At 35.4% G+C, this 15,618-nt stretch overlaps 2 protein-coding genes across 3 annotated transcripts; both read right to left on the bottom strand.

Moving 5' to 3' along the window:
• LOC110649117 (actin-97) lies at positions 1-2,469 on the bottom strand. Its single transcript, XM_021803539.2, has 5 exons — positions 2,410-2,469; positions 1,835-1,904; positions 1,197-1,590; positions 364-977; positions 1-240 (listed from the first exon to the last, which is right to left on the bottom strand). The coding sequence occupies exons 2-5, from the start codon at positions 1,892-1,894 to the stop codon at positions 175-177; spliced, it is 1,134 nt and encodes a 377-aa protein (XP_021659231.1). The 5' UTR covers positions 1,895-1,904; positions 2,410-2,469; the 3' UTR covers positions 1-174.
• A 3,735-nt stretch (positions 2,470-6,204) lies between these two features.
• Positions 6,205-10,135, bottom strand: LOC110649118 (very-long-chain enoyl-CoA reductase). Of its 2 annotated transcripts, XM_058133590.1 has the most exons (5): positions 9,894-10,135; positions 9,522-9,622; positions 9,251-9,290; positions 7,242-7,996; positions 6,205-6,589 (listed from the first exon to the last, which is right to left on the bottom strand). In XM_058133590.1, exons 2-5 carry the CDS (start codon positions 9,588-9,590, stop codon positions 6,521-6,523), a joined length of 933 nt encoding a protein of 310 aa, XP_057989573.1. In that variant the 5' UTR covers positions 9,591-9,622; positions 9,894-10,135; the 3' UTR covers positions 6,205-6,520. The 2 variants fall into 2 exon arrangements, with proteins under 2 accessions (XP_057989573.1, XP_057989572.1); XM_058133589.1 differs by having other exon boundaries at positions 9,522-10,134.
• Between the last annotated feature and the right edge of the window lie 5,483 nt (positions 10,136-15,618).

Below are 15,618 nucleotides of genomic sequence, written 5' to 3'. Positions count from 1 at the left end.
TTTGGGCAATCAACTCATTGCCTTCTCAAAATTATCACTCCAAAATGTCATAATAAACATAGAAGCACAATAAAGCTAGAATGAAAAAGTGGGCAAGCCACCCACTTGCTTGCCAAAGAACAAAACAGTACTTTCTTTTCCCCTCTTTCTTCAACAATCCTATTCTCAAAACATTTAGAAACATTTCCGATGCACGATTGATGGCCCAGACTCATCATATTCTGCCTTTGCAATCCACATCTGTAATCAATGAACAAGCAAACAAAGTCCCAATGAGAGGCAAATAAAAAAATAAATAAAATACTTGGGTTAAACTCAGAGTAAGAAACTTATGCGTATATCCATGAATGAACTTGAACCAACCTGCTGGAAAGTGCTGAGGGAAGCTAAGATGGAGCCACCAATCCATACACTGTACTTCCTCTCTGGTGGTGCAACCACCTTGATTTTCATGCTGCTTGGGGCTAAAGCAGAGATTTCCTTGCTCATTCTGTCAGCAATGCCAGGGAACATGGTTGTTCCACCACTGAGGACAATGTTACCATACAAGTCTTTCCTGATATCAACGTCGCACTTCATGATGGAGTTGTATGTGGTCTCATGGATGCCTGCAGCTTCCATTCCAATCATGGATGGTTGGTAAAGGACTTCTGGGCAACGGAAACGCTCAGCACCAATTGTGATGACCTGCCCATCAGGCAATTCATAGCTCTTCTCAACTGAAGAGCTAGTTTTGGAGATCTCTAGCTCCTGCTCATAGTCGAGGGCAATGTAAGCCAGCTTTTCCTTCATGTCCCTAACAATTTCCCGTTCAGCTGAGGTGGTAAAAGAATATCCACGCTCAGTGAGGATCTTCATCAAGTGATCAGTAAGGTCACGGCCAGCCAGGTCAAGACGAAGGATGGCATGTGGGAGGGCATACCCCTCATATATGGGGACTGTGTGGCTGACACCATCACCAGAGTCCAACACAATACCTGCATAGCAAATTCCACAAATCACACTAATAAATAGGATAATCAATTTGCTAAAATAAAACATATGATATGCTTGGAATAAGATGAATTAGACTACCAGCAAACAACAAATTAAATAGAAAATAAATTAACTACAGAATTATTATTTTTTTTTTTTAAAATGCTATTTGATTTTTCAAATGAAACCTTTTGAATATTGAAATTCATTAGACTGCTTACCAGTTGTACGGCCGCTAGCATACAAGGATAGGACAGCCTGAATGGCAACATACATGGCAGGAGTGTTGAAGGTCTCAAACATGATTTGGGTCATCTTCTCACGATTAGCCTTGGGGTTCAGCGGAGCCTCAGTTAGAAGTACAGGGTGCTCTTCTGGGGCAACACGAAGCTCATTGTAGAAGGTGTGATGCCAGATCTTTTCCATGTCATCCCAATTGCTCACAATACCATGCTCAATTGGGTATTTCAAAGTTAAAATACCACGCTTGGATTGAGCCTCATCACCAACATATGCATCTTTCTGACCCATGCCAACCATCACACCAGTGTGACGAGGACGACCAACAATGCTGGGAAACACAGCACGTGGAGCATCATCTCCAGCAAATCCAGCCTTAACGCAGATGTTGAAATCAGTTTCACAAAAATGTTACAAATAATTAAAAAGCATACCCAATGCATTAAGCAATAGCACAAGAAACAGTAGTCTCATTGATCTAGTTTCTAGAGAGAGTCTTTTGTTCTTAACAAGATGAGATCTGTTATTTTTCCCAAAAACACATTGGACAAAGGTTCCCAACACAACTTTCCAAAATCAACAATAAAATCTTTTCACAATAAAAAGTTCAATGAAATACCTTCACCATTCCTGTTCCATTGTCACAAACGAGGGGTTGCACATCCTCACCATCAGCCATATTTTAATGCCTGCAAATACCAAAATCTGGTCAATACATGAAGTTCATAATCTTTCATAACAACAAGGTCACTGAGTCAATTTATCCCCTAATGTAGACTCATGGCACATCCACATTATATTATTAAGCTCAGTAAATCTATTTAGTGAATTCATTTATCAAGTAGGAGAAGTTGGCGAAGGACAGTGACATGAAATGTTTAAATATTATTAGGAAACAAAAAGAAAAGAAAAAGAATCCATCCAAATGCAAGAACTAGTTCAAAATTTCCCAATTGATTTACTTTTCATTTTGAAACAAACCAACAGAGCCACCACGAAGGAAAAGCAAAAATCTGATCTTAAAATTCAAAATTTCCCAATAAAATCACTAACTTAAGATATCAAATTGCATTCAAGAAAAGAGAATGAAGAAAAAAATGAACAAACTTCAACACTTTCTCTGGAAGATCCAATTGCAGCTAAACAAATGAATGATAAAGAGTAATTAATCAGAGATTAAAAGAGAAAACAGACCTTAATTAAGAGAAGAAGAGACAATCTGAAAGAAAGTGAGAGAGAGAGAGAGAGAGAGAGGAAATAGGCGTTGGAGGGTAGTTTAGTTTACTTATGAATGGAGGGGAAGGGAAATGGTCATATAGGAAGGGCGAGATGCAATGTGGGCCGTCAGATTTTTTTTAAATTTTAGTGTGGGGCTTTGCTTGCAGCGAACAGAAGAACGCGTCATGGGCTTAATTCCCAACTCCTTCCGTTTATCCAGTCATTTTATTTTTTGGCTACCTTAACCCTTTCACCTTTTCCCCTTTTTTTTTTCTTTTAAAAAATTTATTCTAAATATTTTTTGAAAAAATTTAAATTTTAATTCCTTATTAAATCTAGTAAAGTTAATAAAAATTAATTAGTTAAAATTATGTGCATCTCAAGTTATTTATTTTTTTATTTTATATAAATAAATATATTCTTATTGTAGTTAATAAATAAATAAATATTTTTAAAATTAAAATATTTTAATTTTAAGTTAATTATATTGTATCATGCATACTATTATTTTAAAAAAACATAATATTTTATTTTAAAATATAATAAATTAATCTAAAATTTAAATAAAAATAAATTTAAACTCAATTCATTTTTGAATTAACAATGATTATAAGCTAAAAATTAAAAAAAAATTGACATTTGTATTCATCAATAATTTAAAATTTATAAATTTTAAAATATTTAAAATTTATTTTAATTTATCTTCTTTATTTATAAAATCGTTTATATGTATATGAAAATTAAAATTAAAGAATACAAAAAATATTAACAAAAATTTAATTCCTATATTCATCAATAATTAACACTCATAACTAGAAAAATAATAATGTTATTTAAAAGGTGAATTGGATAAAAAAAAAAGCTAAACATTTTTCTAATTAATAATTATGTCCAAATGTTGTACTTTTGGATCATATATTCTAACATTTAATATTGGGGTTAATTGTATTCAAACATCAAAATTTTAACATTAATTTTGTTAATAATAACAAAATGTATTGACTATAAATTGCTTTTTCACTTCTCTTTTCTATTCAAGGGTGCCCAAACGGTTCGGTTTGGTTCCAAACCGAATCGAATTGATAAAACCAAAAATTAAAAATTTTAAAAATCGAACCAAACTGATCATTAAGAGACAATCAAATTTAACAAAACCGATAAATATCGATTTGATTCAGTTTTAAATTGATCAAACTGAATTTTGTAAAATTTCATATTTTTAACATTAAATCTCAATAACAAAAATAAAAAAAAAACCTTAGAAATAAGAACTCAAAAATCTTGGAGTTTTCTTTATATATATATATTAGTAATTTCGATTTGGTGCGATTTTTTTTATTTTTTATGAAAATAACAAAACCAAAATGATTAATTGAAATGATTAAAATTTATAAACCGAATTAAACCGATTGAATTTCAAAATCAAACCGATTGAACTAAATTGACTTAATTTGATTTGGTTTTTTAATTTATACTGAAATGTGCTCATCCCTATCGCTATTAATCTTGTTAATTTTGTTATCAATATATTGTTTTTGGATTAAATGTTGAGACTTCAATCGAGTCATAATTGAACGGGATTATTTAGTTGTGATATAAACAATTTTTAGTAACTCTAAATTCTTGCTAAATCTATAAATTTTTTAAGATATTTTAATTCAAAATATCGATTCAAAATTTTAATTTAATTAATTATTTCGTTAAAAATAAAACATTACTATATTGGTATACAAATCAATATAATATAATAACTAAAGTTTTCATCAATATATAAAAAATAAATAATTTAAATTTTATTTAATTCAAGTTAAATAAAAACTAAAAATAAAATTATTATCATGCAATACGCAAGCGCATGACTAGAATTTTTTTTAATGGCATTTTTTTATTAAAAAAAAAAAGAAAAGGATAAGAGAAAGAAAAAAAAAGTTAACTAATTAACTAATTAAAAAAAATTAAGAGTCTAATTTTTGTGTAAAAAGCTAAGGAAAATGGAAAGAAAAAGAATTTTGCGGGATTTTATGTAGGAAAAAAAAAACCTCTTTGAGCAATTTTATCTTCCTTCTAAATTAGGCGAAAAAAAATGAAAAATAATGTTAATTTTTTTATTTCCTAGTTAATTTTTTTCCTATTTTTAATTTAATTTAACTTATTTTTTAATTTTATAAAATACTTAATTTTATTTTTTAATTAAAAATTTACATCATTAAAATATTTATTCAAATATAATTAGCAAAAATTTATGTTAATTAGTGAAAAATTTTAAAACTCAATTTATCATAAATTATAGTATCTATTAAAAAATATATATCTTAATTAAAGTAAACTGTGTATAAAATATATATTTTATTTAATAAATACTACGATTCATGTGAGATACATTGTTTTCAATTATATATTTATTTTAAAATTATTTTCTAAAAATGTATAAACTTATTTTACACTTTATATTTATATATATAATTTTATTTGACTTCATTCAAAAAATAATTACTTTAATTTTAATTAATAAAATATTTTTTAATATAAAATTTTAATTAAAAATAAATATAGAACATATATTTTTTTATATAAAATTTAATCAATGTACTAAAAATATTAAATCGTGATTATATCTAAAATTTTATTTTTTCAATCAAATCACAACTATGATAAATTTTAAAGATTTAATTAATTTACATGTAAATTAAAAGTTATTTATATAAATCTGAATTGACCCAAATTTTGATATTTTTTTATATAATTGGCTAAAATAATAAATCAGTCATTGCCAATAGTTTAATGGTTGAATGCTCCTATAATAATGCAAGAATCAGGATTTTGATATTGACAATCCAATAACTTTTAAGATTTTTTTAAAGTACCAAGAAAAAGGAACCCACTTTCATACTGGATTGGCAATTTTGCGTTGGAAAAGTAGTCAGAATTAGCAAGTGCTTTTTCCAGAATTGTCATTCGAAACTAGCTGGAGCAAGCTTTTCCAGCCTACAATGGTTGTATTGAAGCTTTCCACTTCAATACTTGGTGTAGGCCACCATAGCTATGGCCACAAAAGTACTCATGGACATCACAAGTGGAAATGATGATGAGTTGGTTTCAGATCAGGAAACCTAAGTTCCTCACTTGCTGTCTATCAATTATGATTTCCATTGGAACTGTAAGCTTTCGAGTAAATTCTTGCTCTGCTCATCTAACTTTGATGTCAGCAAGAAAAGAGATTTTGCAGATCACATGTATGGCTTTAGTACCTTAGTTTACATATTATATTTTCACCATGATTGATCTCTATTCCTTCATTGCTTCCCTTAATTTAATGTTTATAATATGATACTCAAGTCAATAAAAAGTCTCACGCTCATGCTCTCAAGATTCTAGAGATTACCCACAACCTAACTCAGCTTCAATTATTGTAGCTTTAACTTTCTACCAACAGTCATCATAGCCACAGCAGCCATAAAATAAAAGGTTGAAGACGTCCATAGCTCATGGCAAATCCCTTAAATGCATTTCTCTCAAATTTGGCAGACAATAAGCAAAGTTAAATGGGAACAACGTGGCCAGCAGTTCCTGTTTCACGGTGAGGAATCTTAAAATGACCAATATTTTTCATATCAGCTATCACTATCAATCAGAGTTTAGCTTAAGTTTCCAAGTTGAACATCAACTTAGCCATTGCATTTCATATATATAAATTTAAAACCCTCAGCCATTGCTTAATGGAAAATCCATGATAAATTCTAAAGAAAGCATGAGAAATATACCAAGTAATGATGATCCTCAAGAAGCCACAATTCAATAAATTAGTTAAACCAATAAGATTCATAGAACTCCGCAAGTAATTTAACAGACTGGAGATAGTTTTAATAAAATTTAAAAAAAAGAAAAAGAAAAAAGCATTTGACATGATTATCCCCTATTTTCCAGTAATTTCCTGTCTAAATAAAAGAGACTAAGATCTTCAAGCAATTCGTTGAAAGTGTGAGCTCCTCCTAATATCTGAGAAGAATGAACCACAATCTGGAATTCACAATGTTGCCCAAAACCAAGTGCTGAAGCATCGAACAAGTAGCAGAATAGCTGGTCATTTCTACAGGAATGGGGGCAGGATAACCCATCGGCGAGGATATTTAGGTCTTCCATCCTTTCCATCAAAAAGCTGCAGAAGTCAAATAGATGTTAAGGAACATTATAGTAGCAACAGCAAAGAAAATGAGTGTATGGAAAGTCTCCCATTTTATATTTTGAGATTACTTTTTCAACTCCAGTGAAAAGGGGAAAAAGAAGAAAAAATTGTTTACCATGGCAAATACACACCAAAATATTTAGAAGTCCAAAGAAATAGAAAAACAGTTAAAAGTTACTCATATTTTCTAGCCATATTCACATATTATTCTGTAGGCAATGTAATAGTCAAGGGAAGGAGGAAACATTATGATTATGAGTTGGATTGAAAAAAAAAAAAAAAAAAAAAAGAGAGCAATCAACGAACACTTTATATTGATTAATCAAATCTACTAGGAAAAATCATGCATATAAGAACATGTAGACATCAATATGAGTATTTGTCTGGTATACAAGGTGTATTCCATAAACATAATGAGAAAAATTAGATGCACTATCTTTTCTGATATTCATATCATCTACCGACTAAGGCAACAAAATACAATCTTAATGCTTTAGATGGTATACAAAATTCAAAATAAAAAGATAAATTCAGGTTGCATATTTTTAAGGTGAGATTCGTGATTTCCAACCTTCATGCAGAATATAAAATAATATAAACTAGCTCAAAAAGTATAGAAGGTTACCTTCTTCAATCGCCGGTGCTTTGCAAGGGCCCAGTTGGTCATGATCATAGCAGCAACCACTAAAAAGGCATAGCCTGCAACAGTCTGTGTTGCAATAGTGAAACCCAACCACTGATAAATCTCAGTTGTGTAATTTGCACATGTCACAATATTGAAGAGAAACCCACGTGGGATTTGGTACCCTCCACTCCCATCTGGAGTGCGAAGATTTCTCAGCAAAATGTGGCAATAAAAATTTGCAACTTGACAAATCAAACCAAAGCCAAATCCAATCTTCATTTGAAGATCACTAACAGGAGTATAAAGTGGGTGGTTCAGATAGTAGGCAATGTAGGAACCAAAGGTCCAATAATAAGCACAATTTCGGAAAACATTGGACAGAGGTGAAGTTGCATGACTGAATCGGTGCACAAAAAATGTTTCCATAATACGTTTGAAGTAGTGGAAACACCAGTAGCATAAAGCATATGTCTGAACTGGATGGATGACACGTTCCCCCTTGTAGCCAAAGTACTGGTACACCGGGAAGAAGTAAAAGACAGGGTATAGGATCAAAGGACCCAAGTACTCCCAGAAAAAAAGCGTGCGGTAAGAAACTTGTGGACCCAAGTCCTTGAAAACTACAGTTATGTTGTCTGAATTCCCATCACAGTAATCCTTAAGACTCTTCTTGTAATTGAGGACAATAGGCCTGTCCTTTGATCCTGGTGGAAGAGGCAGGGTCAGCCGCTGTCTTGAAGGGTAGAATTTTTTAGCTGTTGATGTAAGCAGTGAATCAGGTTACAAAAATAAAATCACATCTGATACTCCAAATGCATACGTAAACAATTATCATTTTCATTTGCATATTCTAGGATGGGTTGGGAAATGGGCTTTCCAAATAGAATCATTATTTTTCATATTCACATCTGAATTAACAAGTCTAGATTGATGAACTAGAGACAAGTATGCATGATACATCAAATACCTTTCAAAATTTTAAATAAAAGGAACCACTCAAATTGAATTTCAATATAATTTGGAAATTTAACAAATGAAAATGAAAAATGAATCCACCATGGAAAAAAAATAACATACAAACTCAACACAAAAGTAAATTTTCATAAGATAAGATAACCATACAAAAGACATTTTAGGTGGTTCAACTTTTTGGGGTTTTCAATTTGAGTGTCTGAATTTTATTTCTATGGACTTAACTACCTGAACTGAAAACAAACTCGCAATCAAGTACCTTTACACTTTCCAAGTGATTGGAAATGCATAATAGATTAAAATATAGGAAAGCATGGAAATTTTAATATTTAATATATTTTTTTAAACATAGGCATGGAATATTTAATTTTTTTTTTAAATATGACCTCTCACTTTCTCTTTCTTAGATTTTTTTCCTTTTCAAATTTCTCATCTTATAACCCTGAGCATCCATGAAGGTGTCACTTCAGGATTTAAAAAAAAAAAAAAATACAGTCCATGCATGATCCATCTGCTAACTTCATTGCACTTCCAGTCACTCAATTTCACAAAAAATAAGTTCAAACCCTCAAATGGAAAATTCCAAAAAATTTAGGCAACTTAATGTCACGATCCCTATGATATAAACAAAAGCCTATAGATAACTAAGCCCCACACGAGCTTGTGTTATGCATTTTTTTCATGAAATTCTTACATACCATCATAGCCATATAGTTGAACTGATTACTGACTGGGAAGAAAGAAAATAACATGTTCTGCCAAGTTTCTAGTTGTTCCAGCCAGTAAACTCAACTTTGGCGAGTAAATTAAAATAATGCATTTGTGCCACACAAGCAACAATACAAGCCCTAACACCTGCATGAAGCAAATCAAAGAAATTGTGTGTGTGTGTGTGTGTGTGTGTGTGTGTGTGTGGCGAAGGAAGATGTAGACATGAGATCAAATCATGATACGATCTACAAATTAGACTCAACTTCAATGTTCCAGTCATTGAAATAAGCCTCAAAATCAAATAATGAAGTATATGCAGCACTTACTTCTCTTATAAATTGCCTCCTGCAGATCAGCCACAGAAGCCTACAAAACAAACCAAAAACATAAAATTGCAATTGAAATCCAGAACAATCAGGGAAACTTAAGTCTTCTACTTAATTGAACCAGAAGAAATCTTTTATTTTCGTTTTATTACTTACTCTCCCATTATGGAGTCACAGAGCAAATTAAGAACATCTTATTTCTCTTTCCACCGCTCTCAAAGCAACCAACCATACTAATAGAGTAATTATAAAATCTAGAGAGAGAGATTACCGAATCATTAAGCTCAAGGCCTCCTTTAACCAGCTCTCTACCACTGCGTGAAACCACAGTGACCTTCATTTTGGAGATGAAATGAGAGAGACCCAATTCACCAAATGAAAAACAAAACAAACACTTTAAACTTCAAAGAATTCAGCTCAAGATTCACAGATAACAACAGAAACTGAGAGAACCAAAGGAAGAACTGGGAATTTTGAACGAGATGTCATACAGACACCAAGTAGAAGCAAAGCAGCGGTTGCAATAAGAAAATAAGAGATGAGTTTGGGCCTCTATCAGGGGGATACAATAAAGACGTGTGGCTGGGAGGTAGGAAAGCTAACAATGTTGGGTTAAATGAAGAAGATGAACCGCACACCCACCTCAATCGCCATTCGGTTAATTTCGTATCAGAGGTAGCTTCCAGTATTGTGGACTTGTGGGCCAGTATTGACTCCTCCCATAACAATTGGAAAGTGAAATATCAAAGCTATATAAATCAAGTCGGTATGAATTTTTAGAAGTTGTTCTTTTTTTGGTACATAGAAAATTCAGAAATTTCTTGCTTATGTTGATTTGAGTTTTCGTATGGACAATCTAGATAGATATAAAAGTAAATTTATTTATTAATTTATGCAAATTTTATGAAAAATATATAATGCTTTGTGAATTAATTGCGAATGGATAGCACTTGTTTGATATTATTAATTTTATTATTTTTCTTCTTTAGATCGGATCAACAATTTAAACATGTCTACTAAAATTCTGGATTCTTAGTCACATTATTAGTTTTCACTTCCCCCATTTCATATGATATCATATTTGTGGTTTAATTGTCAAATACTACTTTCATCCTATGTTAAGTAATATTTTAGAAAATTTTTTTATTATTTTATTTGTTATTTTAAAAAAATTAAGAAAATAGTAATTATTTTTTTAAAATTTTATCTTTTTTATTATTATTTTCAATATATTTATTTCTCCTTGACTTTTCCATATTCTAGGGTTACTTCTGCCACGACCCAACCTATGGCGGGACTGCACTAGGACAGTGACCTAAGCCCCGAGGCCGTAGTAAGCCTGTTCATTAACCCAACTCTAAGGCCCATTTGGGCTCAAATTCAAGAAATCAAACGGACAGAGTCCGGCCATAAAATGGACTTTCCAACGGGGAGTTTTCGACTCACCCGACCTATAAACACAATAAATACTCAATTGGGGAGCTCAGCTCACCCTCCACATACTCATCAGCATAAAAATAAATGGGAGCTCAGCTCCCTCATCCAATCCATCAAACATGCATAGCATATTAAGTTTACAGGTCCCAAAATAATAATTTAGTTTACAGACCCAAATCAAATAAACATTTCTAACACATGCGAAAATTCTAAGATTTTACAAGTTTATACAAACATTAGTAATCGACCTGCGAGAGAGAAAGCAGGTTAACCTCAAAAATATCCTCCTGTGGCCTGTAAAAATTTTTGAACAGGAGTGAGCGTTCGACTCAGAGAGTAAAATATCAATTTTAACCATAATCTCTATAACTATATAGTACTAATGCAACCTGTGGAGTGAAATGCAACAGCAACAACATTTTCACATCATAACATCAAAAAGGTAATTTGGAGCACTCACGCACCCTGTAACATCAATCATAATATATGGGAGCTGATCCCCTATACAGCTCTCTTAAATCCAACCTGGTGCCAGCGAAGAACTCAGCTCGGACTTCCACTTAATAACCAAATCGGGGGTCCCAGCGAAGAACTCAAGCCGTGACTACCCCCCGAAGGATCGGGTCCCAGCGAAGAACTCAAGCCGTGACTACCCGTCCTATCCATAGTCTACATCACATCACACGCACGCCAACTCACGCACACTGCTCCAAATTACCACAACAATACTCATGGCACGTTAACAGTTATGAATGCAACATAAATCGTGCCTAGAGTTTAACTACATAAATATATGCATATAAGTGATGCATGGGCATGCTGAACATATAATAATATCGAAATTACAATTAAAATTAATATTTTACTCACAGACTTGACGACAATCACTGTGGCGGCTGGGCGGAGGAAGAAGGTGTCGCTCACGACAATTATATTACAATTATTTAATACAATCGACTCAATACAAACAAAGAAAAAGACCAATACGTCCTAAGTCGCAGAAAATCCGTGAGTCTCACCTATACCTAGGACCTACCCAACCTGCAAAATGGCTCAAAACACACTTCTATATTTACAATCCATATATCCACAGCTCAGTCATATCACACAGCCCCTCCTGGGCCCATCAAATCAATCATCCATCACAGTATGTAATATTTCAATTTAGTCCTTATAATTGACCATTTTTGCAAAAACTGCCCAAATAAGTTCTAAAAATTCTAAAACTTTGCCCCGCGGTCCTTAGCAATATTACTAAGCTATTGCAAAAAGAATCATAATTTTCTAAGCTACCACGAATATTTTACGGATTTTTAATCCTATTTAAGCACTAGAAAATTACGTAAAAACAAGGTTCGGGTTTACCTTTGCCGATTCCGACTTCGGGGACGCGCTCGGGACGTCTGACAATGGGGGGCTAGCCAAAACCTCGGTCCAATTCGGAGACTTTTCCGGTAACGGGTCTGTCTGGCCGGAATTTCACAGACCCGGTCAACTGTCGAATTTTCGCGAATTGAGGATACCTACACGAAGCCCATAACACGGGGGTTAGTACATAAATTTTTCAGAATTTTCTAAGCTCATTTAATACTCGGAAATACACTGCGAAGTTCCGTGGGACCCACCGAAAAACGGTGTTGGAAAAATTTGAAATTTATGTCGCCGCGAAGCTCTCGACGAGTGGAGCGTGCTGGTACCCTCGGTTTTCTCGTGGGATTCACGGTTTTCGAGAAATCTAGCCCAAAAGTCGAAATGGGCTAAAATCTTCCCGAGCAAAAATCGGACAAACCGCTCGATGGATTTCGGCGTTCTTGGTGTCTATGGAAAGCTCTCGTCGAGTAGATGATTTTAGACACAAGACCCGGTCCAATTGGTGGCCGGATCGGCCGGATTTTGGCCGGAGAAGCCGAAACGCCGCGCTGAGGAGGCGTTTGTTTTCGGCCGCTCGGGCGGCCGGCTAGCTGGGGTGGCAGGGGGTGGCGGCCGCCGGGTGGCAGGGGGAGGTGGCTGGCCGGCGGCAGGGGAGGGAGGAGAGAGAAAAGAGAGAGAAAAGGGAGAGGGAACGACGCGCGCGGGGAAGAAAAAGGGAAGGGAGCCGGTCCGATTCGACCGGTCCGATCCGGTCCGGTTCGATTCGAAATACAAAATTTTAAATTTTAACTCTGCCTCGGAACCGAAAACGAGGTCCAAAAATTTCGAAAAAATTTCAGAAAACTCAGAAAAATACGTAGACTCCAAATATATTTTTAGTTTTGCCACGTGGTCTTTAAATTAATTTTTAAAAATCATTAAAGTTTATATTTTCGAAAAATCGAACCCGATTTTTAAAATCCGAAAAATCTCAAAAAAAAAAAAAAATTCCAAAAATTTAATAAAATTAAAATACCAAAAATGCTCATAAAATTTAAAATTTTGGGGTGTTACATTCTTCCCCCCTTACAGAAAATTCGTCCTCGAATTTTACACAAGGCAGAATAAAGCACATGATTATACATTGAACAAATAAGGGTACTTGCTACGCATGTCCCGTTCTGACTCCCAGGTGCACTCTTCCACTGACTGACTCCTCCACAAAACCTTAACCATAGGAATCTGTTTTGATCTCAGCTGTCTCACTTGGTAGTCCACTATGGCTATAGGCTGCTCCTCAAATGTCAAGTTCTCTTTTAGCTCTATCACATCCGGCTGCAGTACATGAGAAGGATCTGGAATGTATTTCCTGAGCATGGAGATGTGAAACACAGGATGAACGTGAGAAAGGTTGGGTGGTAGCTCCAACCGGTAGGCAACTGCTCCAACTCTATCAGTAACCTCAAAAGGTCTAATATACCGAGGTGCCAACTTGCCCTTCTTTCCAAATCTCATGACTCCCTTCATTGGAGAAACCTTCAGGAATACATAGTCACCCACTGCAAACTCCACATCCCTCGTCGGGAGTGCATAACTCTTACATCTCTTGAAAGTTGTCCTCGATCGTTCACGATTAAAGGAACTACCTCAAGTGTACTGCACTAGGTCTACATCATGCACCTTCGCTTCCCCATTTCATCCCAACACAGAGGAGACCTACACTTTCTTCCATATAATGCCTCATAGGGTGCCATCCCTATCCGAGTGATAATCGTTGTTGTAGGCAAACTCCACCAAAGCTATTGCTCATCCCATTGACCTCCAAAATCCAAGACACTCATGCGAAGCATGTCTTCGATGTTTGGATTATCCTTTCTGATCTGTCCATGCGAGGGTGGAAAGCCGTCTTGAAGTTCAATCGTGTGCCAAGTGCCTCTGCAACTTTCTCCAAAACCGAGAAGTGAATCGGGGCCCTCTGTCGGATATTATGGGCGGAACTCCATGCAATCGACTATTTCTCGAATGTAGAGCCGGGCATCTTGTGCCACGAGAATATGTAGTCTTCACGGGTAAGAAGTGGTGATTTGGTCAAGCGGTCCACAATTACCGATATCGAGTCATATCCTCGCGTGGTACGAGGCAACCTACCACAAAATCCATAGTGATCATTTCCCACTTCCATTACGGGATAGGAGCTCTTGCAGCTTCCCGACAGTCTCCGTGTTCAAACTTCACCTTCGACAAGTCAAGCACTTGGACACAAAGTCTGCTATGTCTCTCTTCATGCCATTCCACCAATAGCTATCTTTCACATCATGGTACATCTTGGTGGAACACAGGTGGAATCTTGTCTGTGTGTAGTGTGCCTCTCGCATGATTTCATTCTGAGGTTGTCCACATCGGGCACACATATCCTAGAACCTTGCACTAGGGCGCCATCATTGGCAAATCCAAACTCACCACCTTCACCTTCTTTGTACTCTTTCTATGATCTTCATCAATTGTTGGTCTCTGTCTTTGGGAAACTCTAACTCTGTCCCTCAAGTCGGCCTCACGAAAAATGAGCCAACAATACCCCTCATCTGAAAGATCTAGGATTAAACCTTGATCCATCAACTCATGTACTTCTGAATCAACGGTCTCTTCTCTCTTGAAATGTGCGCCAAAGCGCGGAAGATTTTCTGCTCAAAGCATCTGCTACTACATTGGCCTTCCCAGGGTGGTACTGGATGGTGCAGTCATAGTCCTTTAGAAGCTCCATCCATCTCCTCTGTCTCAAGTTTAAATCCCTCTGTTGGAAGATGTACTTCAAACTCTTGTGGTCGGTGTATATCTCACACACTTCGCCATACAGGTAGTGTCTCCAGATTTTCAGTGCAAAGATTACAGCCGCCATTTCTAAATCATGGGTGGGGTAGTTCTGCTCATGCCTCTTCAGCTGTCTTGAAGCATAAGCCACTACCTTTCCATTCTGCATCAAAACACACCCTAGGCCAACTCTGGAGGCGTCACAATACACGGTGTATCCTTCACCACTCACAGGTAGTGTCAACACAGGGGCAGTGGTTAGACACTCCTTAAGCTTCTGGAAACTCACCTCACAGTCATCTGTCCAAATGAATGGAACATTCTTCCTAGTCAACTTAGTTAGGGGAGCCGCTATCCTGGAGAAATCTTGCACAAAACGCTGTGTAGCCACTAAACCAGAAAACTTCGCACCTCGGTGTTGTTGTAGGCCTAAGCCAATCGATTCTGACTTCAATTTTCTTGGGATCCACTTGAATACCGTCACTAGAAACCACGTGTCCCAAGAATGAGATGCTTTCTAGCCAAAATTCACATTTTGAAAATTTGGCATATAGCTGGTGCTCCCTCAAGGTCTGCAACACCATCCTCAAGTGCCACACGTGTTCTTCCTCGGTCCGAGAGTACACCAAAATGTCATCTATGAATACGATGACCAAACGGTCCAAAAATGGCTTGAACACCCTGTTCATCAAGTCCATGAAGGCTGCTGGTGCATTAGTGAGTCCAAAAGACATCACCAAGAACTCATAATGACCATATCTTGTCCTGAAAGC

The sequence above is a fragment of the Hevea brasiliensis genome, chromosome 14 (genome assembly GCF_030052815.1).
Source record: "Hevea brasiliensis isolate MT/VB/25A 57/8 chromosome 14, ASM3005281v1, whole genome shotgun sequence".
Lineage (NCBI taxonomy): Eukaryota > Viridiplantae > Streptophyta > Magnoliopsida > Malpighiales > Euphorbiaceae > Hevea > Hevea brasiliensis.
This window is presented reverse-complemented; position numbering and strand designations above follow the sequence as displayed.